The following is a 28,000-nucleotide window of genomic DNA, read 5'->3' on the forward strand; positions in this document are numbered from 1 at the left end:
CAATATATGAAGGTCTAGCACCAAAACATTGTAAATAAATGTTTTATTGCAGGTTAGACAGTGTGCAGGAGTTTATTTGCAGCTTTTAGTTCCATCAACCCCACACAAATTGCAAAACATTTTTAAATACGTAGAGCAATCTGACACAGTCCCGGTCAGAGCAGAGGGTGTGTGCAGCAAGAGGGGGACGAGGGTTACAGTAAATGTTGGGACTGATGATTTACTTGAAAGGTTTGTTGGTAAAAGTAATGGTTGAAAGACAGGGACTCAGATAATCACTAATAAACAATTGATTGGATTGTATATTTTTGTATGAGAGCGCACTGAAATTGATATATTTTCTTTATACCTTTAAATGTTGACAAGATTAAATTATGAATAAAATGTTCCCAGATTGTGTTTTACGTGATTGATCTTATTGACATTTGATCAATATATTTGAGAGACATGCAAATAAATCTATTTTTGGACTTGTGAGTCTTGATGTTTGCATGACTAAATTGAAAATAATTTCACTCAAGGTGACAAATAAACAGTCAATATTTTATTTACAACAACAAAAAAATGTCAATTTATAAAGACACTTTAAATACATTTGATTTGACATCAAAAATGCATATACTAAGAATATTTGTTGTGGTAGAATGACAACTTATCGACACATCAAAAATGCTGTAACTTAACGAAATAAAAAAATATTTGAAATCTATGGGGCGTGTGGTGTAATTCACAAGACACAGTCTCCAATAACCCCAATAAAAATCCAGCATTCATGACAAACGTCTAGTCAATGTTAATGTCAGCAGACAGAAATTAGAACATGGTGTGATGATATGCAAAATAATCTAATCAGGTCATCTTGAAGCAGGTCTCTTCTTGTGAACTGTCAACACTTTGCTCATAAAATACACCTTGAAATTCATACAGTTACAGATACAGCATTTTACCTTTCATACAACACTGGTCTCAGCAAGAGCAGAAGCTCACCAAAAAGAGCGATTACAGCATCAATACATCAGGAATACATGTTTAGAAAACTAAAATACCAAGGGCAGATTTGAAAAAAGGTAAAATAATGAGTAAAAAACAGGCATAAATGTTGAAACGATTCAGTCAGTTTGGAGTTTGAATAGGCTTGGGTGAGACAAAGGTGACTCACTGTCAAAAATGCATTGACAGTTTACTACTGCATATTTTTTCTTTAGCTCAAGTGGCAAAACAGTGCAAATCAACAGCTTTACATTCCTTTAGTAATCATGTCTTCATACTTCACAACAAAGCATTTGTTTGTGAGACAACTGCTCAAACTAACTCCCAGAAGTAAAGTGATTTAATTTCTAAATATATATATAAAAAAAACAGTATATCATTGTCCAGGAAGTAACAGGTCAGCTCTGTGTTTAACTAAACTGGGGAGTGTACGTTTGGGAGTACAGCACTAAAATGCAACAGATATATTTTTGTTCTCAAGACTGTAAACTCCTCAAGGTAAGCACAGTATCTGATTAAACTTCATATGTAGGTGCAGACATGTAACATTTCACTCAGAGCATCACTTACAACATAGTACATTCCTTGTAATTTGAACTCACAGCCTCATGAACATGGCGCTGTTTTTGACCCTTGTGACAACATAAGACACGTAAGACTACACATACGCAACAAAGTCTTACAACTACAGACTTCTTCTTTTGAGTTCACCGACTGATCACCTTGAACCAGCTCTACCATACATGCAGCAGTTTGTTTAATCACCATCTTGAATTGTTTAAAATAATCTCTCAGCATCTTGTGATTATGGGTGGAAATGATAACCAGTTATTTAAGTGCAAGACATTCAGGGGGCGTTGTATTTACTGCAAGCTGTAGAAAACACAGGGAAGAAGGGCCTAAATGCAGAATAAAATGAACATGAGGCACTGGAGATCATTCATACTGTAGCAGGCTGTGTGATTGGCCTTTAGCTACCAACTGCAGACTTTTAAAATTTGAACATGCTCAAAAAAGTGCATATTGTCTCTCATTGTTTCCCCAATGAGCTGAGAAAATCTGATTAAGTGAGGGAATGGTGTGTAGGCACGTCATGCTCACTAACGGTGGAATCAAAGCAGTGAAGACAGATTCATGTTAATCAGTAACGGTCAGAGAGATGACGCCGCTCCACCACTATGAACAGTCTGTGAGCGTAGCCGACTTTGATAAGAATAGTCTGTTTTGCAGCACGGACAAACGCGAGGCTATAAACCAGAGTTGTTCAGGTTTGGGATTGGGTAGAATTTGGATACTCGACTCTGGGCAGTGGGGTTAAGGCATTCAGATTCACCACTCATCTTGAAGAAGACCTCCTGCTCCTGCAGCTTCCGGGTGAACTCCTCCTCTAACGCCTGCAGGGGGCAGCAGATACAAACACTGAGTCAAACACATGGACGGTGACCGCTTTAGTACAGGCATTATACAACAAGGCCTCACACAAACTGCAGTAGAAACTCTGAATTGTTCCAGTCTAATAAATGTGTTATTTATATCAAAAGTCTTGAGAAATCCAAGTGGGGGGGGGGGGGGGGGGGGGATTAAAAATACTGAAATTGGTGGTATCAATATTTCTCATTGCCCTGCATGATGTTAAGTATACCTTCTTCCTGGGTCTGAGCTTCTCTCTCCACTCCTTTATCTCCTGGCTGTGCTCCTCATCCAGCTCCTTCAGTTTCTGGGTCTCATGTTCAATCAGAAGGTGGCATTTCTCATTCTGTAAGAAATCGTGGATTAACACGGCACCCTCAGAATTTATGAACAACACCTCCATTACTCTCTTACTGTATCTGCACTGGAACAAGGTTAAAACTAAACTAAAACCTCAAACTAGATTGCAAAAACATTTTAGTTAACTGAAAAATAAGCAAAAAATAAAAACTTTAAAAATATAAAGGAAATGTCTTTAGCTTTAGCTTTAACTTAGTCTTAGTCAATTAGGTCAAATTTATCATCACAAAAAGCATGAGAAGGCAGTGGTGCATATGTTTGTTAAAGACTGAGATGTCTGAGATGATAGCGAGTCAGTTGCCTTCATGAAGATTACTAAAAAAACTAAACTGAAATGAGCAAACCAACTCTGAAAACTAACTGGAACTAAACTGACTTGAAAACAAACATTAAAAATGAAATAAAATTAAAATGTGAGAAATACAAAACTATAATAACTCTACACTGGAGTCACATATCTCTTTTCTCTCCTCACACTTTATTTTTATGAGGATTTGTCACAGTCCAAAATGTGATCTAAAACATATTAACACACAGAAGTGTGTGTATGTTGCCCCACCTGTAGCTGCTGCAGCTCCCTGATGTTTGAGTCACACTGCAGCTGCAGATCCCTCATTTGGTTCTCATGTTTCTGGTGTTGATGCAGCCTCTCATTCTTCTGCCTCTTTTCTTCCTGAGAAGCAAACTAGACCAAAACACGACAGATGACTGTAATAAACCAGTACCACTGCACCAAACTGAGCTATTATGTGATTTTTTGGTATCCATTTTAGTGGACCCTGCATACAGCGGTACATTACTTAGCTTCTATTCTGGTTCTCCTTCCTGCTTCTCTGAACTGGAAGTGTGTCAACCACCTACACTACACCAACCATCAGTAAGTACCTCATACAACCCCATTTCAAATAATCTGAACTATCTCTTTAAGACGTTCAGGATTTCCTCCAAGATTGTGCACTGGTCTGAACAACACTAAGAGAAACAACAGGATGATAGAGCCAGTGAAGCTTTACGGAAAGTTTGTGGTCAGGCTCATTAAGAGTTCTGTGCTTGTGTTGGACAGATCTGAGGTGTGACTCTATTCCGGAGTGACCTAATGTTGCTAAATTAAGAACATGCATGATCAGTCAGAAACAACCATGGCATGAGTCAACAGTGTGTGTACCTGCTTTATCCGCTCTCTCTCCTGCTCTGGGGTGATGGACCCAGTGGCGGTGATCCGGAGGCTCTTCTTGAACATGGCCATGCGGGTCTTGGCCTCACTACGCTGAATCTTAGGCAGGCGAACCCTCTCTTGGGTCTGTTTGTTCTTCATCTCCTCTACCAACCGCTGGTTGTAGCGCTGCATCTGCTCCATTTCCTATAAAGTACACGCACAGTTTTGAGTTCAGCTGGGTTATTAAAATAAGACTGCATGTTCTCTCTGAGCAGATTTCTCTTTAAGCTCTTACTTTCTCATGCCTCTTCAGCAGCTGGTGTCTCTGCAGGAAGTACTGGTCTTTCAGCTGCTGTTTGAGCTGCTGGTGCTTCTCCTGCAGGTGGCGCTCCTCCAACTCCCACATGGCTGCCTCGCGAGCTACAAGACACACAAACACATGACATGTTTTAATGTGACACAAGTATGAGTTAGCAGACATGCACATGCATGTTAGCTGGTGACGAGTAGAGTGACGAAAGCAACACAAACAGGCAACACTGTCAGCAGACTGGACAAGCTGTAACATGTCGTCTCAAACAGCACGTCTGTGTCTGCATGTCATACTCAGAAGTCACTGACAAACTCTGCTAGTTGAAGGTGAATCCAAAGTCAAAAAGGACTACTCTTTTTTTCTTTCAGTCTGTCCGTTATGAAAATGAACTAGGAGACTTGAAACCTATACAGGATGCTTGATGTTTGAGAGGTAATCTTTCACATCATGTTGCCTGTTTTGTCAGATTTAATGGTAATGTAATCCAAGCATGGACTGATAACAAGAGTCTGCTGATGTGGCGCCTTCAGCTGTGTCCTTGGAAAATCTGAACCAGAAGTTTCACGCTTCTCATAGGGCTGTAGGCACTTTTGATTTTTTTTTCAGTTGAATCAGATTTGGCCATTTAATACGGCTTTGAGATGATTTTTTTTTTCAGTTCAGTGTGCCACACTATATTCCTGTATCAGCTTACAAAAGCAAGTTGCACCATTAGGAATTGACTTTTAATGCCTTTCTTCCATCATCTGTGATGTGAAACACACACACTCTATAAAACCTATAAAATCCTGGCGCACCACTGCCTGGCTCTTGACTGCACTGCAGCCACTGTCTGCATCACCTACCCTGTATGCTCATAAATTAGGGGTTTAATTTCGACCACACCAGAATTGGTGATTGTTGAAACGGTGGAAAGACAAATTAAGAATTTTTTGTTGAAAAAAGAAATGTTGTTTCTGCCAAGTTTAAATGAAGCTGAAGATGACAAATGTTTGCACTTTTTGGTCCAAATTTAACCCAGCCAGCTCCCTGGTCCTCAGTCCGGGTAAGCTACATGTGTGAACAGAGCAGCTCAGCATGCGGAGCAGCGAACAGGCCTGTTAATGATGCTGCAGTGTGCAGCTGCTTGCCTATGAAGCCAGACTATCTGCCAATCAGTATCAGCCTACATTAGTCTAATATTTTTTGAACTCACGTCCTTCTCGTCTTGCTGCACTAGTATTTCCAACATGTGTGAACACATCTGATGTGGGCACTCTCTTCATGTTCATAGTTCAGAGTGCACATGTGAAAACAGCTTTACTATCTTAAAAAATATTCTCAGCCTATCAGTGGTAAAAACGAGCAAACAAGCAAAACCTCACCTGCCCTGCATACTCAGTGGTGCACTGGGGTGAAGTGGCTGATAGCGTGCCACCTGCACTCTGTTTCTATCACTCTTCTCTGCTTCCATCACACTTAGTTTCATCGATTGTGGTTATTTTGAGACTGAGTTTGTAAAGTTTAGAGCGTGTCAGGCTGTTGCATTGCTCTGTGTACAATTATGCAGCTAAAAAAATTAGAGCTGAAACCTGTTTACCAATCACCCGTTTCACCCTTGCTCATTAGTTAACCACCAGCACATCTTGTCACAAGGATCTTTTTTGGGCTAATAAGTGCACTGGCTAATATACAAATATATTTACCCCCCTTATTTATAATTCATCACCGAAATGTTATCTCTGTGCATTTTTTGTAAGAAGAATCTCAGTTGACTGAAGGGTCTCCAACTGATGATTCAACTCAGAATTTCAGGGGGCAGCTCTAGTTTCTCACAGCACATGAATGCACCACAGCAGCTTCAATGCTTTCAGCAGCTTTACTAGGCTCTACAATCTCATTTTCCTGTCATAATGACATAAATTGAAATTAGAAGTTGCCTATAACACAGAAAATGCACATTCAGAAATGCTTTAGAAGGTGGTGAGCAGCAATAAAGATGAGGGCTGGTTTAATCTGTCAAACAGCTCTTCCTCCTCCTACCTCTCATCAGCTGCTGCTTGTGGTTGAGGCAGTCTCTCTCTATAGTGGCAATCTCCAGTTTGTGCTGTTGGATGATTTTCTTTAGAGCTCCATCCAGCTCTTGCTGCTGCTTCTGTAGAAACTCCTGCTCCTGAGGAGCCACAGAGAAGAAGAGCAGTGAGAAGCAGCCAGATGAAGCCATCATACAGAGGGACAGCAGAGAGAGACAGCAGCACAATAACATGTCACAGTACCAATGCACCTAATGTATCATATAAACGGCCTGAAACAAACTTATATAATCTAGTCAAGTCAACCACTCCAAGTTCAGTACAACACAGAGCACTAAGATGTCACATCATCAACTGGAGTCAGAAGAGGAGACACTCAGAGATCATGGATGGCAACGATCCACAATGGAGGTGAAGAGAGAAAGAAAGAAAAGTTAACAGTTGAGTAAAGATTCAGATTCACAGTTTTATGTGAGACAACATCGATACTGACATTCACATCGTCCAGAGCCCAGCCTACGTTATGTATGACTCACTACAGAACGAGCCAGAGCTGTCAATTAATTTAATTTTCTTTTCAATCTTTACACATTATTTAAAACAATGTAAAAATATATTCTTAAGGGTTCTAACACCCAGCTGGTGCCAAACTATGATTTGGCATATTTGATCATATAATTACACAGAATTCAATTTATTTGTTTATTTATTTATTAGAAGAAAAACTATATAGCATTATTATTTTACGGTAGACTAGGGAAGGTTGCAACAGGGGAAGGTTATAACAAGCCTTATTCTTCAATTAGTAACATGCTAGAGTGATGACACTCATTCTGCGCATGCTCAGTTAGACCCTGTCCCCACCAAGAAGACAGAAGACATCTGCAGATACTTTTATTAAAAAAAATAATAATAAAATAAAAAATGTTTTGAAGGTATGAAAGTATTTTTAGGAGCTGTATTTTGTCATTTTGACCCCACACTTTTAATGAATTAATCAAAACTTCCTCAAGTTGAATAATTGTTTTGTTGACCTGCAGTTGACATGTTAGCATGTATCTAGGTCAATGTGTCTGGTAAGCACAGGATTTTCTGTAATGGCTGATAGAGTTGGGGCAGCTGCAGTTTGGACAGTACATAAAGGGATAGTTCATCCAAATATATAAATGCAAATGTTTAAAAAAAAGTTTGTTTCATTGCCAATTGTTCCATTCTTCCTGTTTCACTCTGAAATATAGAGAGATTGAATAGCATCCGTGACATTTGCACATTCACTTGCACTCAAGGTAGGCCTAAACAAAAAACAATAACCGTTATTTGATACACATTGGTAATAAATAAAGAAATACTGTGAAATGATTGGGGAAAAAATGCATCTTTTCTTTTTTAGTGAAATTAAATGTATATTTACCATGCTGATTGTGTTGCCGCTGTCCCCACAGTTGGTGTCAAAAGCAACATCTAACTTCTTCCATTCAAATAAACATTGTCTATGATATGTCTGTAATTATCTTTAAATGATATGGGTAATTTGCAAACAGATGCAAATTTAATATGTAATGATCTACTTGTCAAGTCAAGTTCAAATAGTAAGTGAGTAACTAAGAGAAATGCAAAAAAAAGTGTTGCAAGCTTCCCCAGTCTCCCCTACTGCTGAATCCAAATTGAGCTGGTTAAAATGTGACAACATACCCAAATAATGCACAATACAAGGGACTTTTACATCTTTCCTATAAAGCAGTCAGTCTATATTTGGACCCTGGCTGACAGAGACAAACATGGATCCAGATAGAAGGGGATCAACAACTACACCACCACTCGGGAAAGAGCGAGCGCTGTACATGTTTACTGTCAGACTGAATCTAGTCTGATGCAAATGATGTTATACAATATATAAAATACACAGACTAGATGTGGAACATTTGTGGATTGGTGGAGGAAAAATACTGAGCAGGAGAGGAGGAGAGAACCACTGCACAAACACAGTGATGACAACACTCAGAAAACAACACCGCCCATGCTTACATGTGTCGTATTTAAAGTAAAACTGCAATGTCACAAACTATCCTGTCACTTGACTTTGCTCACATCTAAGTATGGGCCAGAGACGGAGAGAAACAGGCTGGGCGGGGAGGGGGACTTACATCCTGCATCTGAGCGTTGAAGAGTGCGCATGAGGACAACTGAAAAGACTGTATCATAACCTGGGCCACTGCCTGCGGAGGAGAGCACACAGCGCACTCGCCCTGATCAGGGACAGACAGCACACAGCAGGCTGAGGAACTCTTTCACACACATCGTCACACACGCCACCACACACTGATTCTTCCTAAGCTATGTAAGAGATGGCCCTCTCCCACTTTGGGAATATGGGTGAGTTGAAGGCGCACAGCACAGCTCTGGTTGAATGTTAGGAGGATGTCAGTTAATTAGTTATTAATACCTCTTCTCATGCTTGACAGCAGCTCATAATTCTAGCGCTCAAGTATAATCCAGCTTGCAACAGAGAAGGTTTGTTACTTTCCATGCTACTGGCTCACTGAGTGTTAATAATCTAAGAGTTACCTCAAACAAAAGAAGGTCTTTGTCCACATGACATGTCTAATTCATAAAAGATGCACAGGAAAACAGTTTGAAAAGGGTTTTCAGTACAGATGTCTGTGGAAACAAATGCTGTGTCTGCAGTCACTCCCTCGTTCATTAATTTATTCACTACATAATAAACACTGCAGGGTGCTCTATGGTAAGCAGTAAAATGAGAGCGGACACTCACGAATCATTTTATCATTTCCATCATCATCACTGACACGTGTATTGTCAGTTCCACATAAGAACTGTACTGTGGGATGTTTAGTAGACAAGACTTGTTTTGTTCCATTGTAGGCATTTTCAGAGGAGAACATCTATCGAAGTATGGATAATTCGTTAGAGCTGCAACTGACAGCTATTTTCATTGTCAATTATTGTACTGATTATTTTCTCAAGTAATCATTTGGTGTATAAAATGTTAGAAATTAGTGAAAAATCCCCATCACAACTTCCCAACTGTCTTGTTTTGTGGCACTAAGTTATAAACCCAAATAAATTCACTTTACTATTATAAGAGGACACAGAAAAAAAAACAACACAGATATTGACATTCAGTGTAGTCAGAACCAGAGACTTAAATATTATTTTTGCTTAAAATGACTTAAACAGCTACTTGATAATAAACGTTTCTGTCAATCAACCAATGAATAATCAACTAATTGTTTCAGCTCTCAATGTAATATCCTGATATTGATATATCGTTTTAGGTTTTCTGGAAAGTGAATTGAGAAACAATTTGTTGATAAATAAATTGATGGGAGTGACTCCATTTTGGCTGATCTGTAGCCTGGAAACAGCAGCGGATACGCTCATCCTCCCATTCAGACAGATTTCCACCTGTCCTGGATCTTTTGGGCCAGTCACAGGCTTTTATTTAATATGGGGCAGGTTTGACACAATTATTTACAGCACCGGTCACCAGTCCAGATCTGGAAAGTCACACATCTGACGTCAAATTTTGAGTGTAGCACACTGGGCTCACGAAACTCAGATAAAACTGTCAAACTAGGCAGTGCTGATCAAATATGAATCAAGATTCTGTTACTGCAGTGTAACCAGGCCACCAATTCTTTTCCTGCTTGAAAAGCAACCAAGCACATCACAACTTGCATGTGTCACTCAGTGCTAAGAGTGGCAAAAGTACTTCTTCAGTACCATATCTTTAAAAACAATACAATACTAACATTTGATAGTATCAACCATCAACCAAAGTTATGATAAAAAATGATTTAAGTGCTCATTCAGGACCTCAGATCAGTCTTTATTGTCATGGCTGAAATTTGACTTGTAGAAAAACCAGGCAGTGTTTCATGACAGTTCATTTTGATTTATGTCCTCTTATGTTTTAATTCCACCACAGTTTCTTTAGTCCTAAGATTTACCATACTGTCAGCCATACCTAAGTTCAATCACTCCAATAAAATAACACAGAGTTAATACAGTGTACTTCTAGACAGCAAATAGGGAACGATTACAGACACAGCAAGTCTTCCTTTGGGTGCAGATGAAAACAAAACTGAATGAGATTATAGAAAGAGAGAGAAGGAGAAAGAGAGAGAAAGAGTAATCTTACTCTTTCACAGATAGGGAGACATTTACCTCTGCAGTCTTAAGGAGTGATAGATCCTCCTTTAAGCGTTTCATGAGCTCTTTTCTCATGTGTTTGGGTGACTGTCCAACTTCTTGTTTGGCCTACAGTGTGTGTGCAGAAACTGGTTGGTGCTGTATTTTCTGAAAATCTAACAAAGCTGGCCAACAACACTCAGAAACATGCACGGACCACTTTGAGAGGAGAAATACTACAACCAGCCACCAACTGATTGGAAGTCAGCATGCATTATTCCCATGGCCTGCATTTGACGTTCCTTTGAACGAGTCAGTCAGCCTTTTTGATTAGTTTTTCAGAGCATGTCAGAACTGTAAGTTGACCGCATGAGTTAGAATCAAGTCATAAGTTCGTCAGAAGAAAGATTTGACTGGTACATGGCAGAAGATGTTAGTCTCAAAATCAGCTCTCCTTGTTTTACTTTGCTTTGAATTAAGTCCCACAGCCATCAGGATGATTATTTTGCCTCTAGAAATCAAAAAAGAGTAACTGAGTTGGAATCATCTGCCAACAACAACCTCTAAATGTTTAACAGCCCCGACATGTGGACTGCTCAGAAACTCTCCATTTATAACTCAAACATAAAATATTTTCATTCTTATTGGTTTCTACCTGCTTTGAAAGAATACCGATCATACCTATGCCTAAGAAATCTTGGGTAACATGTCAGGTGGAAAAGAACAGGCAAGTTGCTCTGACTTCAGTGAAAATGAAATGAAAAACCTTAAAATCTTACCTGGTACCCTTCTGACCCACTTCAGTTTGCTTATCGACTGATGCTGTTTCTTTTGTCTTGCACTCCTACGCCAGATTGCTGTTCATAGACTAAAACTCAGTATTTTACACCGGTGTGCAATTGTGAAACTCGTGGCTACACTACAGCAGCTAGGTCTCTATGATGCATTCTGTGTGTGGGCAGATATGTCTTTAAAAGAGAGGCCACAAACAGTGAGTGGGAAATAACCTCCACGATTACTGTGAGCACAGGTGGGCCACAGGCGGTCTCAGTTCAAGCCACAACAAGAGAGAAGCATAACAGTGAGTATTTTTTCTTAGGTGCCTTGAGAAAATAAGTATGTCTACAAAAACTCTGGCCAATTTCTAACAGTACACTATTATACGTGTTCTTACAGGAGGTTGAATAGTGTGGTTTGGTTATCTGTCTGTGTCTGACCTGAAGACACTCAACAAAATTATTCATTAGGCATCCAACAGTGAATTAATTTATTCTTGTATTAGGATGCACTGTTGTGTGTGTTTGTATGCTGGTATGTATATGTACATACTTTTTTATCCCTTTTTTAATCTTTTTTAGTTTGTTATGTTTATTTTTTAGTTTGTTATGTTTATTTTGGGTGGGTAAGTGCGAGTTCTCATTCTTTTCTTCTCTCTGGTTCATGTTGTAGAAAATGAAGCTACTAGAACTGAATCATTCAAAATTCTGAATATGCTTCAGTAAAAATACATATAACGTAAAACGCACTGTTGGCATTTTAATGAATCTAATATATAAATTCCTTGAATCCTTGAATAGAAACGATAAAGATGATTCCACATCAGTTACTCTGATCAAAGTCTTTCTAATTTCCCAAAATGAGCCCAACACCACTTGGAAAAATCTTCAGAAATCGGCCATCCCATGACCAAAGCCACCTCACACACTCATACAAGAGACATGATTAGTTAAATACACAATAACAGTACATTTTGAATAAAGAATATAAAATTGCAAATAACAAAAAGTAAAAAAAAAACAAAAACAAACACATTTTATTAATAGGCAGTAGCTTATATTTTTGCAGCTTAACAACCACAGCAAAGTACATAGCTGAAAGCTGAAGCAACCACTTTAAGCCAACCTGCACAATGAAAATATACGCCACGTGGCCCAGAAAGCAGATTGAGAACAGTACAACTACCACGGCATCATAGTGCACAATGGATGCCAGTAGGCACTACTGTCATAAAAAGCTGCACAAAGCAAAACACAACAACTTTAAGCACACCCAAAAAAATCCTACAAAGCAAGTAAGGGTGCCAAACAGAGAAAGAGGCAAAAAGGCTAATAAAGAACCTAGCATGTCTTTATAAGAAGCCCAGCACACCATCATGATAAGGTTTTATCCTTAGCCTGAAACTGAACTTTTATTAAACTGTTCTCTAAAAATAACAAACAGAAGCACAGGATTGCTGAGGAGGCAATCAGAAGCCTTGGGGCTGATGAATAATGGATACAACAACATGGAGCTAGCAGCATCGAGGAGAGGGATAGCACAGTCTGTCTGTTGCTATCATTGCACACATACAGTAGGAGAAATCACAGCAAGACGCACCACTCCCATAGGATTAATGCAATGCTGCCAAGTATGCCACCGGCTAAGTTGTTAAACACATGCACCATTAAACAGCTTGTATCTATGACATGCAAATGCTTATGACCCCCAGCTCCCCCAGTTAAGAGCTAATCAGCCCACTAAAGGTGCTTTCATGCAGAAACAGCCATGCACGACCGTCCATACCTCTTTCTTCCGGTTCTTCAGCATGTTTTGGAACTTGGAGAGCTCCTTGTCTTGATCTGCTTTGATGCGTTTAGCTTCGTCTCGGAGCCGGCTGGTGTGATCCTGTTCAAGTCGTTCGATGGTCTGCTTCTGCTTCTTCTCAAGATTCTCCACTTCTTGGTCATATTGGCGCTTCTTAGCCTGCACAGTCGAAATTAACAGACACTGGCATCAGTCTAACAAGATGACTGTAAGTGTTTATATGGGATACAATATCATAAGATTAATACAGACAAGTTCAAGCCTTTATTGCTCAGGAGGAAGGGAAAGATTAATTGTAAAAAAGAATAAGAGAATTTGCACTTCACAGTAGAAATGCTGAATGAGTAAATGATAAATGATAGAGCCTATATGCTTCATATAAGTCACTCCATCAGATTTTGATCAACTTTGAGATACAGCAGCTTGTTTCCTAGGAGCCAGCAAAATAAAAAAAACATCACACTGCTGTGGTATGAACAAACTGACTCACAGTAGTTTCCTGTTCAAAGCGCCGGTAGATCTGCTCTCTCTGCTGCTGCAGCTTGTTGCTCAGCTGCTGCTGGGCCCTCTGCTCCTCTTTCTGCAAGAGGCGAAGCTCTCTCAGCTCCTGCCGCCTGAGGAAACCACACCAACATTGAAGTCAGGGTGGCACCATATTGACTCATCTCAAATTCAGTTGTTTGTCATTGAAAATATAGGATTTTATTCACAAAAAACTCTCATTTTTTACTCCTGGAATTTTGGTCACACTAATAAGATGTAACAAGCTGTACTTTGTATTAAATTAGACAAAACCGAGAAATAATAAGTAAAGTGAAATCACATCTCCTAATAGTCTGACAGAGGGAAACAATACACATAAGTTTACAGTATAGTTCTATTGTGACGTGTCCAAAATTACCCTCTAATAAAGTCTAATCATTAATATTGAATAGGAGACTTATCTTCCTACTTTGTGAATCAGTAGTTGTTAAACTGACAAATATTAACTCTTAACTTTTTAACATTACTGACACAAGGTCATGAGTCCAAGCGCAAACAGTCAGGCAGCACTTGTATAAACATTCAGAGCAGCATGTCTCATGTCTTTAAAAGGCAACATGGGAGATGACAGAGACATAATGCAGCGTTCATCACGGGAGATAGCCCATCTGGCATTTGTAAAAAGCTGTGGGAGTTGTGAAGTTAACGTGAACTATTTAAGGCAGGCATGTTAAATAGGCCATGTCACATATTTAGACCAACTGTATGGTGAACAGACTGGATGCAGACGTACCTCAGGAACCTCATCTCCTCACTCTTGGTGTCGTTATCTGTCACTATCTTTGATGTTGTCACGCTGACCTCTACACCATCCACCATGAACTTACGTGTCTTCTTCAGAGTCTTCTTCTGACGTTTTGACTCCTACAAATGAAACAGAGATGTTTAAAAAGTGATGATAAATTTATCTCCCAGAGTGGGTGTGTTAAGAAGGATCCAAAGGGAGGGATTTTGTGGGGTGGAGCTGGGTATGGCAAATGTTTTTATTTTTGCTTGTTTGTCTGTTTTCTTTTGTTTTTTTTCCCTTTCTTTTGGTTGGTTGCTTGCCAATTTTGTACAAATTAATGCATGCAATTACATTTCTACTAATGAATCTACTAACCTGTAACCCCACCCTATAATTATGTTCAAATAGGTAAAAAAAAAAAAAATTAACCCCAAAACAAAATCTTGATAGTTTAATAACTGAGGTTGCGAGTGAGAGACAGATTGTGGTACCTGCATCGACACAGAACCCCCTTCCTTGCTCTTGGATAAGAAGCTGGAAATGGACAGATTGAGGTCAAGGCTGTTGCTATCAGCAGCAGAGCTGCTTCCAGAGTCAGAGTCCTTCTCCACATCCAGCTTTATCACAGCGGGACTTCCATGCTCCAGCTTGCTTTCTGAATCCGTTTCACTCTCTGGGACAGAGACAGCATCTTGGGAAGTGCTCTCATCTGTAGGAGCGGCTTTCTCCTCGTCTTCCTTCACAGGGACATCTTTACACGGAACCAGCTGCTCTGAATCCTCAGAGGGGTCTTTGGCTTCATCACTGACTCCATTTGTGGACTCAGTTGGTGCCTGCCCATCTACTTCATCTTCCTCTCTGGGGTGATTGTCTTGTTCAGGCTGCTCTGCCTCCTCAGGGACCTCATCCTCAGGCTTCTCCTCTGGCTGACTTTCTATGGCCTCCGTCTCCAACACAACCTCTGCAGGGGGCTCTTCCACACTCGGCATTGTGTCTCCATTTATGTTTGTGTCCATTACATTTGATTCTACATTCTCTATTTCTGTATTTACATCAGTTCCATTAGCTGTGTCTTCTATTCTGTCCTCTGTGGCTTTATCTTGAGGTATCTCCTCATCTCGTTCTTTGATTTCTTCTTCTGCCTGTACCACTTCTTCTAATGTGGATTCTGGTTCTTTTGGTGCATCTTCAGGATGCTCTTGTGATTCTCTGGATTCTTCTGTACCTGCTTCTTTTTCTTCCACTTCTTTCACCTCCTCTTCCTCTTTTTCCTCTTCTATAACTTGGGTAGGTTCATCCTCTGCTTTCTCTTCTTGTGTCTTCTTCTGTTCCTCCTCAGTTTCCTGACCATCTGTTTCATGTTCTTGGGTATCCGCTGTATCTACAGGTTGTTCTGACTCTGATACTACCGGCTCAGCAGGAATCTCTACAGCTTGACCATCCTCTGGTTTAGGTTCGGAAGGCTCTTGTGAGATCAAGTCCTTGGTGGGCTCTATTAGTCCAGGTGCCAGGTCTTCATTACTGGCATCAGACACCTCATTGAGTTTCTCCTCCTCAGTCTTGTCGACCTCACTTGTTCCAAGTCCTTCATCAGAGAGCTTATCACTGGTTCGGTCCTCAGCAAGCTCGACCTCCGTCTTTTCTGTAACAGACTCCAGTGTGGAGGGAGTCGGTGGGACTTTGTCATCCTCTGAGCTAGCCACGCTGGCATCTGATGGCGCTCGCTTGTGCCCAGGAGCCGCCTGAGCCAACAGAGAAATATGAACATCACAATAGGTCATCAGTAAGTGACAGAAAAGGCCACAGCTGTCTTTCACAAAGGTGTTAACGATAACATACGTACACCAATAAAACTACATACCACAGGTGTATCAGGCTCTTCCTCCTCCTCCTCCTCTTTGCTGTCCTCAATCTCCTCAGTGACTTCAGCTTTGGCCTCGGCAATGAGCTCTCTGAGAGGTTTGCTATCAGTTACATTGGCAACAAAAGGATGCTGCATAGATAGAAAGAAACACAAGACATCAACATGAAATAGAAATCTTTATCCTTCACAAACTTAAGACTGAATCAAATCTAAGAACAAACAAGGGCTGCAACTAACGACTTATTCCATTATCAATGGATCTCCACAGAGGAGCTCCAAACAGTTTCACACTGTCTTCCCCACTTTCTCAGAGTTGAAAAAACTAAAAAATGCCTGGACAAATGGTTTTCATGTATTAAGTGTAGTCTGAAGTTATGTCAAACAGCAATATGAGGCTAATTTGGCTCAAATGTTGAGTGTTTAAGGAACCAAATAACACAATCATGATCCCATAGACATCCAGGAATTAAGCAAAATTAGCAAGTAAACTAAGGGGGGCATCTTTTACTGTTTTGTCCACAACCCAAAAATATTCAATTTACAGTCATAGAGGACTGAAGACTCCAGAAAATATTCACATTTCAGATTCAGCAACAGATAGAAGCTGAAATAGGGAGAATTTGGACAAACTCAAAATGATGAATCAATTATTAAAATAGCTGGTGATTAATTTAAAAGTTGATATTGACAACAAATTGATGAACCGACTAATCGCTGCAGCTCTAACACAAACAGCACAGAAGAAAATGACACTTCTTAAAATATGTCACAGCGTGTGTATGCACACTTTGGGTTATTCTGCAGGCTGTGTAGATGGTTGCATATTGTGAGGTAACATTAAGGAGTTAACAGAGAAGGGCAGCTCACCTGTAGAAGCTGTACCGAGCCCCACCTATTGTCCACATTCTTATCGAGTGCTTTCCGCAGGAAGTCGTTGAATTCTGGTGACCTTTCAAGAATAAATAAATAAAAGAAAGAGTCAGCCTGCAGGCCATAGACCAGAGTAAGTGTCCCTGGGTCTTGCTTAGTGGAAAAAAATTAATTTAGTTCTTCTTCCTGTCAGTTAGGCATTCACATTTCACTAAGCTTTTACACATTAAACAGTCAACATCCTTATCTACAATCCGGAAGTATTCCGGTGCCACCTCTCCTCTAGTTATCACCAGCGCACCATCTCACCAGCGAGAGGGATGCATGAGTGTGGGTGGCTCGGACTTGGCTATTTTCAGCAGCACTCTCATGGGATTCATCTCGTGGTTGGGTGGCTCAATCTGTGCCAGCTCTATCAGGGTAACCCCGAGGGACCAGATGTCGGCCTTGTAGTCGTAAGGACGATCCTTGGAAGTTTCGCACATTACCACCTCTGGGGCCATCCTGCAGAATGAGAAGTCAGTGGATTTTGTGATTAGCATTGAGCTAATTTTGGACCGCAAGTGGATGTGTGCATTCAGGCATAGCGCATAATTTGTTTCAGATCCCCAAAGGTTAACTGAAATAATGACAGTAAAATCCTATGTGCGTGCATTCTGGTCTGGAATTTGAAAGATAGGAAGCCTAATCAGGATTTTAAGCTGAGGTCATCAAACAGCAGTGTGCATCCAAACTGCTGAATGAGGCTTTTTCTGTTATCCCACATTCCATGACAGCTTTTTTGCCACCGCATAGGAAATTATCACCCCTAGCCGTGGGGCACGCTAAGACAATTATCAGATGGAAAGGGGTGAATGCCCTCTTGTATGCAGGCTGTATGACTCACCAATATGGAGTGCCGATGAAAGAGTCTCTTCTCTGTAATGTCTTGGTATTTTTAGCAGAGACCCCAAAGTCAGCTGAAAGTAGAAATGAATTATGATTTTTTTTTTAATCGGTGAATCAAACCAAACGATATAATAACACTCTCTGTATTGTGAATCCATTGGAACAGTAGACATATAATAACATATATCACATGCGTACCAGAGCAACACAGTTATAGTAGACTTCTCTCTCAACTAACCTGCTTCAAGCTTTCAAACATAAGCCCTATTAGTGGTCAGAAAAGCCTCAATCTTCCTTTCCTAATGACTTCATCATCACACCCAGCAGTTCTGTCACCTGTGAAACCATTTCAGCTTGCTTTCTTTTTTCTCACATTGCTTACAGTACGTAAACATTAGAGGGAAAAAGAGATCTATCATTAAGTCCCTGGTGACTGCTTGATAATTATTGTTTGCCAGGCTGCGTCATGACCCTCTGCCTACAGAACATGAATCATCAGGGAGCCGGCAGCTATGGACTCTACAGCAGCAACATGAATACTTTTACTTCCGGAGTATTATGCAACCAATTCAACGAACTACAGAACATAAGTGGTATAAAAAATACAGTTCTCTTCTATTTTTTTACTTGATGCCACATGAATGACTCATTCCAGTTTTATCATATGTAAACACTCTGCTGTGCATTTGTCACCACCATCCCCAAAGTCACATAGCTCAGCTGGTTGCCACAGCACTGATGGCAAAAGGATCCACAATTGACTTTACTAATTAGCTTTTTAAGCCTATTAGTGCTGGCCCTGCAGGAAGGTTCAGAGTGGTCACCAAGGACATATATCTGAGAGGAAAATCAACAATGAATCCACTATTGTTCTGTGTAGTACTCTAAAGTGAGTGCCCTCATGTGTGCTTAGCTGGAATATGAGTGATCTTTCCTTGATGAATAATCCTTCGCAATCAGTGAAATATCACTACAGCAAATGCAGAAGCAAAAGATGACAGATTTTTTACCCAGTTTCACTTCTCCATCCAAGGAAAGGAGAATGTTTCCGGCTTTCAAGTCCCTATGGATGATCTTGTTCTCATGGAGGTAAGACAAGGCCTCCAAGGTCTGCCTGCACACCACACGGATCTGAGGCTCGGTCAGGGGCCTCTCCAGCTCTGTAGATAAACATGCACACAGATAATTCATGAGAGATCATGTGTTTTGTGTTTTTTTTTTTGTACTTTGACAAACACAGGCTGGGACAGTGTTGCATACAATAATTCTATGTCTTCCTGCTCAAATATGGCGTTCCTTGAGATAGGTACTTGATCCACTCTTGTTCTGTGTTTACTTGCTGCCCTTGGATCACATTTAAAAAAAAACAAAAAATAACATAATGTATCGTTGCTATGCTGGTGACACACAAATCTATTTTCCTGTAACAGTCAACGATTCCTCACCTTTTTTTTTTTTTTTTTACAGATTTCCATTAAGCTTGATGGTTGGACAATTCCTCAAACACCATACAGCTAAGAATCTAGAAACTGTATTTGATACCACTCTTACTTTTCAGCCATACATTAAGTAACACAAACTGCTGTCTTTTATCTTTGTAAAATAGCCCAAATGCGCCCTAATAAAATCAAAATCACTTCTTGGAGATGCCTTCAGTATATTCAGATTAGACTATTGTAATGCACTTTTCTCTGGCCCACCGAAGACAGCAACAGACAGCATCCAATTAGTTTAGAACACAGCTGCCGGAATCTTCACAAGATCCAAAAAGTTTTAACATAAAACTGATATGATATCTCTTCATTCATACCAATATCTCTTCACTGGCTACCAGTTCACGCTAGAGATAATTTCAAAATCCTGCTTCTTACCTATAAGGCTTTAAATGGGCATTATCTCTCAATATACTCCATCATGTCCTTTGTGTTCCCTTGATCCCAGTTACTTGAATAATCTTCAATTTTTTCGGTGGCCAAGCTTTCACCCACCAAGCTCCACTCCTCTGGAATAAACTGCCACTACATATGCAGAAGTCAAGCTCTGCCGTTAAGTTCAAACCCAGGCTGGAAAAACATTTTTTTTTCTGTTCGCTTGGATATCCCCTAATTTCACTGGCAAGAAAACTAAATCACTGACCTACTGACTGTTCTTTATACTTGACAAGTAGCTACCCCAACCCCAATATACTTATAAGATCTCTGTTATTAAAATCTACTAACATACATCTTGTTGTAAAAATATTACTACTTGTGTGTGTATGTATCTGTGTGTACTTCTACATGTAATATTGTGTTTTTTCTTTTCTGTTTCACTTAAATTGACTTGAAAAGTGCACAGAGACTCTTCGGGTGATGCACACTTATAATAAATAAAAACTGAATTGAACATTTGGACATATTAGCATAAAATATGATGGCCTGATGGTTTCCAATAGCAACTGGAGAACAAAACTCCACCCTGACACCAGCCAGCATGTATGACTGGACAAATCTGGGGGAAGAAATCCATTCTGTGTGAGTCAGACCACAGAGCAGAATGCATCAACATCCAACAGCTAAGTGAATTAATTGGTATCCTCTTTGTCAGGGCAATCCACACATAAGAAAAAGTGCTGAGGTCTTTAAGGTTCAAGAGAGAGAAACTGCACACATTAGAAGTGGACTAACCACTCCTTGAAATCTGAGCTACAATAATTACACAGTTGGAATGGCCTCTCCAAATGGGGAGAGGGAAAAAAAATCCCACAGAGGAGGCTTCTGGATGGAATAAAAAGAGCTGGCACTTGACGATGGAGCAAAGAAAAAAGCTCCAGGACTGTATAATAATTTTCTGTTTCCTTCAATGAATGAGGGACTTACCCAGCATGATGGCATCCACTGCACCACCCGCACAGAACTCGATCAGAATCTACAATAGTAAAACAAAACAAAGCAGACCAATGAGTAATGTGTACTGTAATGCAGTGAATCCCAAATTTACCTCCTCTCATAGCACATCGTTGTCTTAAAGGAGGAACTTGTATCATGTAATGTAGGTGAACAACATGACCTTTACTGGAAAGACATCACAATCTCTATTCTATGTTATTGATTTCACAGTGGAGACATTCCAAGAAGCCGATTGATCAGACATGAAACAGCCACATTGAGCACATATAGAAACATCTTTTCCTCTCCATTTCAGGACAGTCTTTATGTGTCAGTCCTCATTGGATGGAAACATAAGGAGAGGTTCTTGTGCAAACTGGAAAGACTAACTGGGATTCTCTTATAGTTTCTTTATTGATGCACCTTTTCAACAGGATTTTTATGCACCAAGTAAGCAGAGTAGGTTGTGATGGTTGGTCATCCTGTTGAAACAATTTCTACAAAATATACTCTACTATTTTATTCTTGAGGGTGTATAAGGATGTAAGTGTATGGCTACATATGACTCACATCCAGGATATTTCATCATACATTCTGATGAAAAATGATTTCCTCATTTGGGTTAACAGCACTACAATATATTAAGGAGAAAAAGCCTCAAGCCAACATTTTCATATACAGCTGGGGAATATAGCTGAAAAATATATCACAATAAAATGTTTCATTTCAGTCAATATCAATAATTATTAGGGATGCTGATGATTAATCATAAATCAATTAACCCACAATCTAGGTTTTGTGTACAATTTCTGTGGCGCTCATGGGTTTTCTCTCAGGTTGGTTTGCTCTGCGTTGTGAGGAAATGACAATAACAGGCAGATCATCTGACATTGTTCTGAGCAATTTGTTGAATAAGGCCAGACAGAAAAGAGCAGCCATTTTGAGCAAGAGCCTTTTCATTCTATTGTTATGTTTGTTTAAATTGTTTGTGTTTCATGATTACTGTTTCACATAACTAATGTGCAGCAAGAATTGTTTCAATAAAATTCAAAATGAGATAAAGATGTACATTTTGTATTTTGTAAATTAATAATGATTAATTGATTATTGATGATGATTAACACGTCCAACTATGAGTTTAGGAAAAAGCAGAAAATTTGCAACCCTACTCCTGACATGCTTAAACCAAAAAGTCTGCTGTACAAGATCCAGAAACTATGGATTCACCAGTTCACAGAGCACATTTCGGTTATCTCCGTGAAACTGCAGGGCATTAGATGAACACAACGCCCCGCTAATATTGAGATGTAAAACTGACCAGCGTCTGACCTCAGTTGTAACAGCTGATGTAATGTACCCGACACCACTTCATCTATATTGGCATTGCCAGTCAGTTGGCAGCTCATAGTATCAGATGATAGACAAAAATCAATCAAAGCTACAACCGAGCACCACCCTCTATTCAGGGACTGAAACAAAGAGGCGAACCCAAGCAGTTCTTCCTGTTCTGCATAACAATTTCTCGTGCCATGGGAATCTCGCTTGTAATTTGGGGCCTCATGATTCTGACAGATGTTACAAATTTACACAAATTAAACTATGCTGCTCAAAATCTCAGGTTAAATTGAACATCGTGCATGCAAATAAATCATCTCTTTTGCAGCAACATATCTGCTTGGATTAATCTTTTGTTGAAAAATAGAACATATTATATATTAACTCAACCAAACACATGCAAAGCTAGTTATACATTCATCATGCTGCTTTAAGACAGGGGCCAGAGGGACAACCTGTATGCGGCTCTAAATTATTCACAGGCACTTTCTCCAGCCACCAAAACCACTCCATTATCATCCCATACATGTGGCCAGTCCACAAGGGACGGTCACATGACACCACCTGCCAAGACCTAATTGTTCTGGGGCCTCTTATTGCACACAGAATGAGATCTACTGACTATGTATTAAAAAGGCATTGTGACTCAACCCTCTGCTCACACTGAAATAGCTTCATAAGCAAGCAGCTGAAGAAGTCTTTTAAAAATTGGTTTTGATAATTTTAGCTTTCTGTCACTATAAAGAAACCATATTCATTGTTTTAAGATTTGTGGGAAGGTAAAAATAAGGTACAAATGGGGAGTATTCAGCTGGAAGTGGCAGGCTTTGTCATCAGAACATTCCTTAACCTACACTGCAGAAACATAATCCATCATTTAAAATGAGATGATAATCTATAATATGTAATTATGACCTGTGACTTCTTGGAGATCCAGCAATCCTGCTGTTGAACATGGAATCACTGCCTTGCACTGCCTGTGCCTAGCATCTGACTGTGTCACATGATGGGTTTTAAACAGGGGAAAAAAATACATTGCTATTTTCCCTTTAATAGAATGATACACAAGTCATTCCTGAGAAACGAATGCTGGCTTGTGATGAATTTGTGTCTCCTTGCGTGACTGGTTCACTGCCTTTGTGTCTCCTTGGCTTCAAATCAAGAGCAACACATGAGAATAAAAAAACAAAACACAGTTCTCTCAGCCCTGCACTCAGTTACTTACCCAAAGTTTGCCTTCAAAATAGAAGGCATCCAGCAGTTTGACGATGTGGTGGTGGTTGCAGGAGGCCAGAATGTCAATCTCCACCATGTAATCCTCCAACTCATCCTCTGTCTTTGTGTCAATAACCTTGGCAGCAGCGAGGGTCCCATTCTGCTTGTTCTGAGCCTGAAATCAACAGTGACAACAAAAGTAGATTGATTATATTCTCACAATACGCAACATAGAAAAAACTGGAACGAAAGAAAACAAAGAGAAGGCTTATATCAATTGAGTGTGCTGTTCAATATATTCCTGATACTGCTGGCTGGTTTACAGAACAATCAGCACATCTTATTTTGCTGGGGCAGCAGTGTTAAGTGGTTATTGTAGAAAAACATCCGACACAACTAACAATTTAATTTAAGACAAAAGCCTTTATGAAGCTAGAGCTATAAACACCGGAACACTTTATGGCTTGTGTAGATCAAAGCAATCTCTATAAATAAATTTCATAGAGACCTTGTGAGAACATGTTGTTATATATTGAAAAGGGAAAATTACAGTAGAAAAATACCACAGAAACCATTTGAAGTCAAAATATTTACAGTAGGCCCCATCATCTTCAGACCTACTCTCACAAAAGCTAAGTTTGTCACGCTTGCTCACTTCCTCCTTTTCTTTTTCTCCCCTCTCTTCATTCTTTCCTTTCACTTTGATACGCCTACTATTGGGTCAAATGTGAAGTAACGGTGGCAGTAAAATCTATGATTTAATAAGTATCAGAGTAGAGAAACAGCTTATGTTCATCTATACTGGCAACACATGCCCCCAAATTTTCATTCCTGATTTGGCTGTACTGAAGAGACTAACACAAAAAATTACCACGCACACACTCCGTCAAACAAGTAGCCGAGAAGTTATTTTAAGGCTAGCTTTGGACTTAATGTTTATGGATACAGACACAATCTCAGGGAGTTAAGGAAAAAGAAAAGGGAGGGAGTGTTAGGAGTGTGTCACACCCTATATTTACACAGTTCTGACCTGACACACTCTCTGTGTCTTTCCCTTTGTTCTGGCCGACGCCTGTCTAACACAGACCATCACTAATACATATGCAGATTCAATATTAGCTAAATGATGGAGAGGGTAGCGATAATTTGTCTGTTACTGAGCTATTAAAATGGAGCCAGTCACTTTATATGTGACATTTTACACTAAACTCACATTTGTGAGAGTCATATCAAGCAATCCCCCACATGTTTTATATGATCTTTTAAGACTGCAAAATAATTTCACCTACCTTAATGTGAATCAACTATAAGAACACCTCTCCAGCTGTACTTTATGGTCACACTACTTGGCAGAAGAGCTGAATTTTTGTCTTTCATAAAACACACATATATCAGTCTAATTACATTACCTGATGGGATGTGCAAAAGGAATTATGTAAGAAATTTATATTAGATCCAAAAAATGACACACCTCTTAAAGAATAAAAAAAAGTACAATACACACTATGCTGTGTTCATGTCTCTTTAACAACTGATTCACACTTTGCTGGTAATTTTTGTCACCCCGCCCAAATGAGGCAGCCATCAAACGCCTGAGAAATATCTGATGTAATACGTGGTTTGTGCTGATGATAGTAATATGACCTGATGAAGGCAGCTCCTATCCACCACTTTTCTGTGTTCCATATACACAAAAATGAATATTTCTCTCTCTATGTAGTCTGAAGAGGCATGAAAGTCTTCTGGCTTTCATCAGAGCTAGTTACTCAGCTAATAAGACGTGGAAATGAGGATTTCTGGGCCATCAGCTGCATTATTTGATCACAAGAGTTCCAGGAAGGGACAACATGAGGTTACAGAGAGGGAGAGAAATCTGTTCAACTGAGGCTGCTGCAATAAAAGAGTCTGTATTGATGACGAGACAGAGCTTCATGTGAAAGCAATTTCAACCAGACTGCCTACATTTCTCATCTGATAACTTGTCTGTGTTAAAATTTTATTACACACCTAAACCCTTTCTTGAAAGATGTTTAAGAAGAGGTTGTGTTAAGATTGAACAACAACAAAAATGCCATTTATCTTCCACCCCAAGACATAAACTGTTATTTGAGCTGAATATTTCTCACATTGTTGACCTTTCCGAAGGGTGTTCTCAGCCAAATACAAATTCACACCAAGATAACCTGCTAGCAGAGATTACAGGTGGTGGACACAAAACCATGAATACCTCGCCATTTTATGCAATCAGACACTGCAAACTACAGCCTTAGAGATAACCACAGAAGGAAACAACTCCTGTCTAGCACTCAAGACTCTCAACAAAAACTGAATATTAATAGATCCAAGCATTGTTTTGAGGCTATTTCATTAAATTTGCATTATGCTGTACTGGTGTTACAGGTATTGTATCCACCTCATGTATAATGTACAGAATGTGTTGGCGAAACAAATAGACCATCAACCAGAAGTGTTAACCACAACACTGAATTTACATACACACACCTGTCACAGTGTATGGCATTAACAAACTACTTGCCCCTGCCTTTGTAAACAAAGTCCCTTCTCACAAATAGCCAATTCTTCAGGGCATTTGACTTTTAAGGGCACCTGCTCTCAGGATGTTTTTATTGTTTATCTCTGTGAGTCCTCTGATCTCTCTTAGACAATCTGGTTTGTGACATTTATGAGGCCATGTTGATTTTGAGGGAGTGAACCAAACCTTCAACGGTTTGACTGTGGCCAACTCAATGACACTGCAAAGTCATATTTATAATATAATAATATTAAAGGGGACAGTTCAACCCCAAAGAGTTTTGGAGATATCAGCCGGAGATAATGCCTTCTCTCACATATAATAGCACTGGATGCACTAGCTCCAACAGCTCTTTTCAAGCACTTTCAAGGTGCATTTTGAAGCTTTTCCGTCACCTTACTGTCCATTAAATAACATATTTGACTTAGGCCCCATTTTATATCTTCATCACATTAAATTAGACGTCACTGGCTTTCTCAGACTTATCCGACACTCTTTGAGTCTATCCAAAAAGCAAACTATTCAGTCAAAGAGCCATTTAATTTGAAAGAAATGCAATTACAATTTCAAGCAGTTTAAAAAACTCTATCTACAATCCAAGCACTTTTCAAACCTTGAATATATTACATTAAAATTCCAAAATTTTGATGGATTTCCAACACCTGTAAGAACCCTGCAGGTGGCACGTGGCTGGGCTGACGTAGCTCAAAGCACCAATAAACAAAGAGAAAAATAAGGCTGATATGGTTGCCGGACAGTAGAAAGAAGATCGTTTGCTCACAACAAAGTCTGTGGATTATCTTGAGTAACCCCAGTCATTGTCTTTAAAGACTCTTTCATTGATTTTAATGTCTCCAAATGTATTTTGGGTGCTCTGAGCACCACAATCTAAGTGCCATCTAGCTCCACTATATTCAAGGGACGGCAGACATCACTATGACTGATATCTCAAAAACGTGGCAACTCATATCAGAACTATCTAGATGGGCTAATAGCATTACAGCACAGAGGTAAAATATGTATTTTGGATTTGGGGGTGAACTGACCCTTTAAAGGCATGTCCTGCTCTCGCAGTTTTTGTTTATCTGTGTAGTCTCTGATCTTTCTTACACAACCCAGTCTGACATTTGAGAAGCCATGTTGATTCTGTGGAAGTGAACAAAACCTTCAACAGTTTGACTGAGACCAACTCAATGACATGGCAAAGTCATGTTTATAACCTGACAATATATCAGGGCCTACCTTAATCCCTCAACATAAGAAATGCCTCTAACACAGATGATTTTAAGCTGTCACTAAACACAGGTGTGTTTATATCCTCATGGAGGGATTTTTTTAGCATGTTGGTAGCAGTTACAGTTTACACAGTTTATGCTGTGACCTGTCAAAACACGCATGAAACGAACATTTCAATTTCTAGCGGCTTTCAGGATGTGGCCTGGACGTTTTTTTGTCCTACAACTAGTTACTGTCATTTTAACGTTATGACCTGCTTGCACCATTGAAGCGAGTGACGTTTAAGAAATGGGTTAGAAAACCCCAAGGCGGATGTAATACATTACCTTGAACACTTTCCCAAATGCTCCATCTCCCAGTTCCCCAATGATGTCCCATATTTCCTCTGGGTTAACGTCCCTGTGTACATGTTCATACTGCTTCTTCTTCTTATCAGGCCCCAACTTGAATATCTTCCGAAAATTGAAGAAAGACATCTTTTTCGGACGTGAATTACAGTGCTGTGGATGCGGTCTCTTCGGTTATTTCCGCCAAGAAAATATAGCGGTTACTCCCGACGCGGAGCCGAAATGGCTAACGAAATGACAGCATGCAGGCGTTAAATGAAGCCAGACAAGCTGCTATTGTAGCCATTCAACTAAGATAATGTCAATTATAACTTCCCTCGACGGCAGTTGTTCATAATCACATCATAGCTAGCAGTGTTCACAGGACGCTGGTCGGGGAGGTGGGGGCACAGAAAGGAGTTCACCGTGCCGCACAGGTTACCGTTTCCGCTTTTAAAAAATAAAACAGCAAATACCGACCATATCAACCGCTCGACGTAACATTTTCATCATTTAGCTAACGTTAGCGACTAAAAACACAAGAGTCAACGGTCCCCATGCTTCGGTTGACTGACCATACAGAAGTTAGCGGACTAGCGTCAGGTATCTGACGTTAGTGT

General features: G+C 39.8%; 1 protein-coding gene across 4 annotated transcripts; it reads right to left on the reverse strand.

Annotated features, from left to right (window-relative positions):
• Positions 1-531: 531 nt before the first annotated feature.
• On the reverse strand, positions 532-27,976 carry slka (STE20-like kinase a). Of its 4 annotated transcripts, XM_084735329.1 has the most exons (20): positions 27,381-27,976; positions 23,296-23,460; positions 20,727-20,775; positions 18,879-19,028; positions 17,867-17,939; positions 17,290-17,484; positions 16,978-17,059; positions 16,108-16,239; positions 14,738-15,988; positions 14,253-14,383; positions 13,467-13,590; positions 12,956-13,135; positions 10,430-10,522; positions 8,386-8,457; positions 6,252-6,381; positions 4,212-4,336; positions 3,926-4,120; positions 3,320-3,445; positions 2,633-2,746; positions 532-2,384 (listed from the first exon to the last, which is right to left on the reverse strand). In XM_084735329.1, exons 1-20 carry the CDS (start codon positions 27,528-27,530, stop codon positions 2,238-2,240), a joined length of 3,684 nt encoding a protein of 1,227 aa, XP_084591455.1. In that variant the 5' UTR covers positions 27,531-27,976; the 3' UTR covers positions 532-2,237. The 4 variants fall into 4 exon arrangements, with proteins under 4 accessions (XP_084591455.1, XP_084591453.1, XP_084591452.1 ...); XM_084735327.1 differs by lacking the exon at positions 10,430-10,522; XM_084735326.1 differs by lacking the exon at positions 8,386-8,457.
• Positions 27,977-28,000: the final 24 nt, after the last annotated feature.

Source organism: Lutjanus erythropterus, chromosome 14, assembly GCF_056507025.1.
Source record: "Lutjanus erythropterus isolate fLutEry1 chromosome 14, fLutEry1.hap2, whole genome shotgun sequence".
NCBI classification, from domain to species: domain Eukaryota; kingdom Metazoa; phylum Chordata; class Actinopteri; order Lutjaniformes; family Lutjanidae; genus Lutjanus; species Lutjanus erythropterus.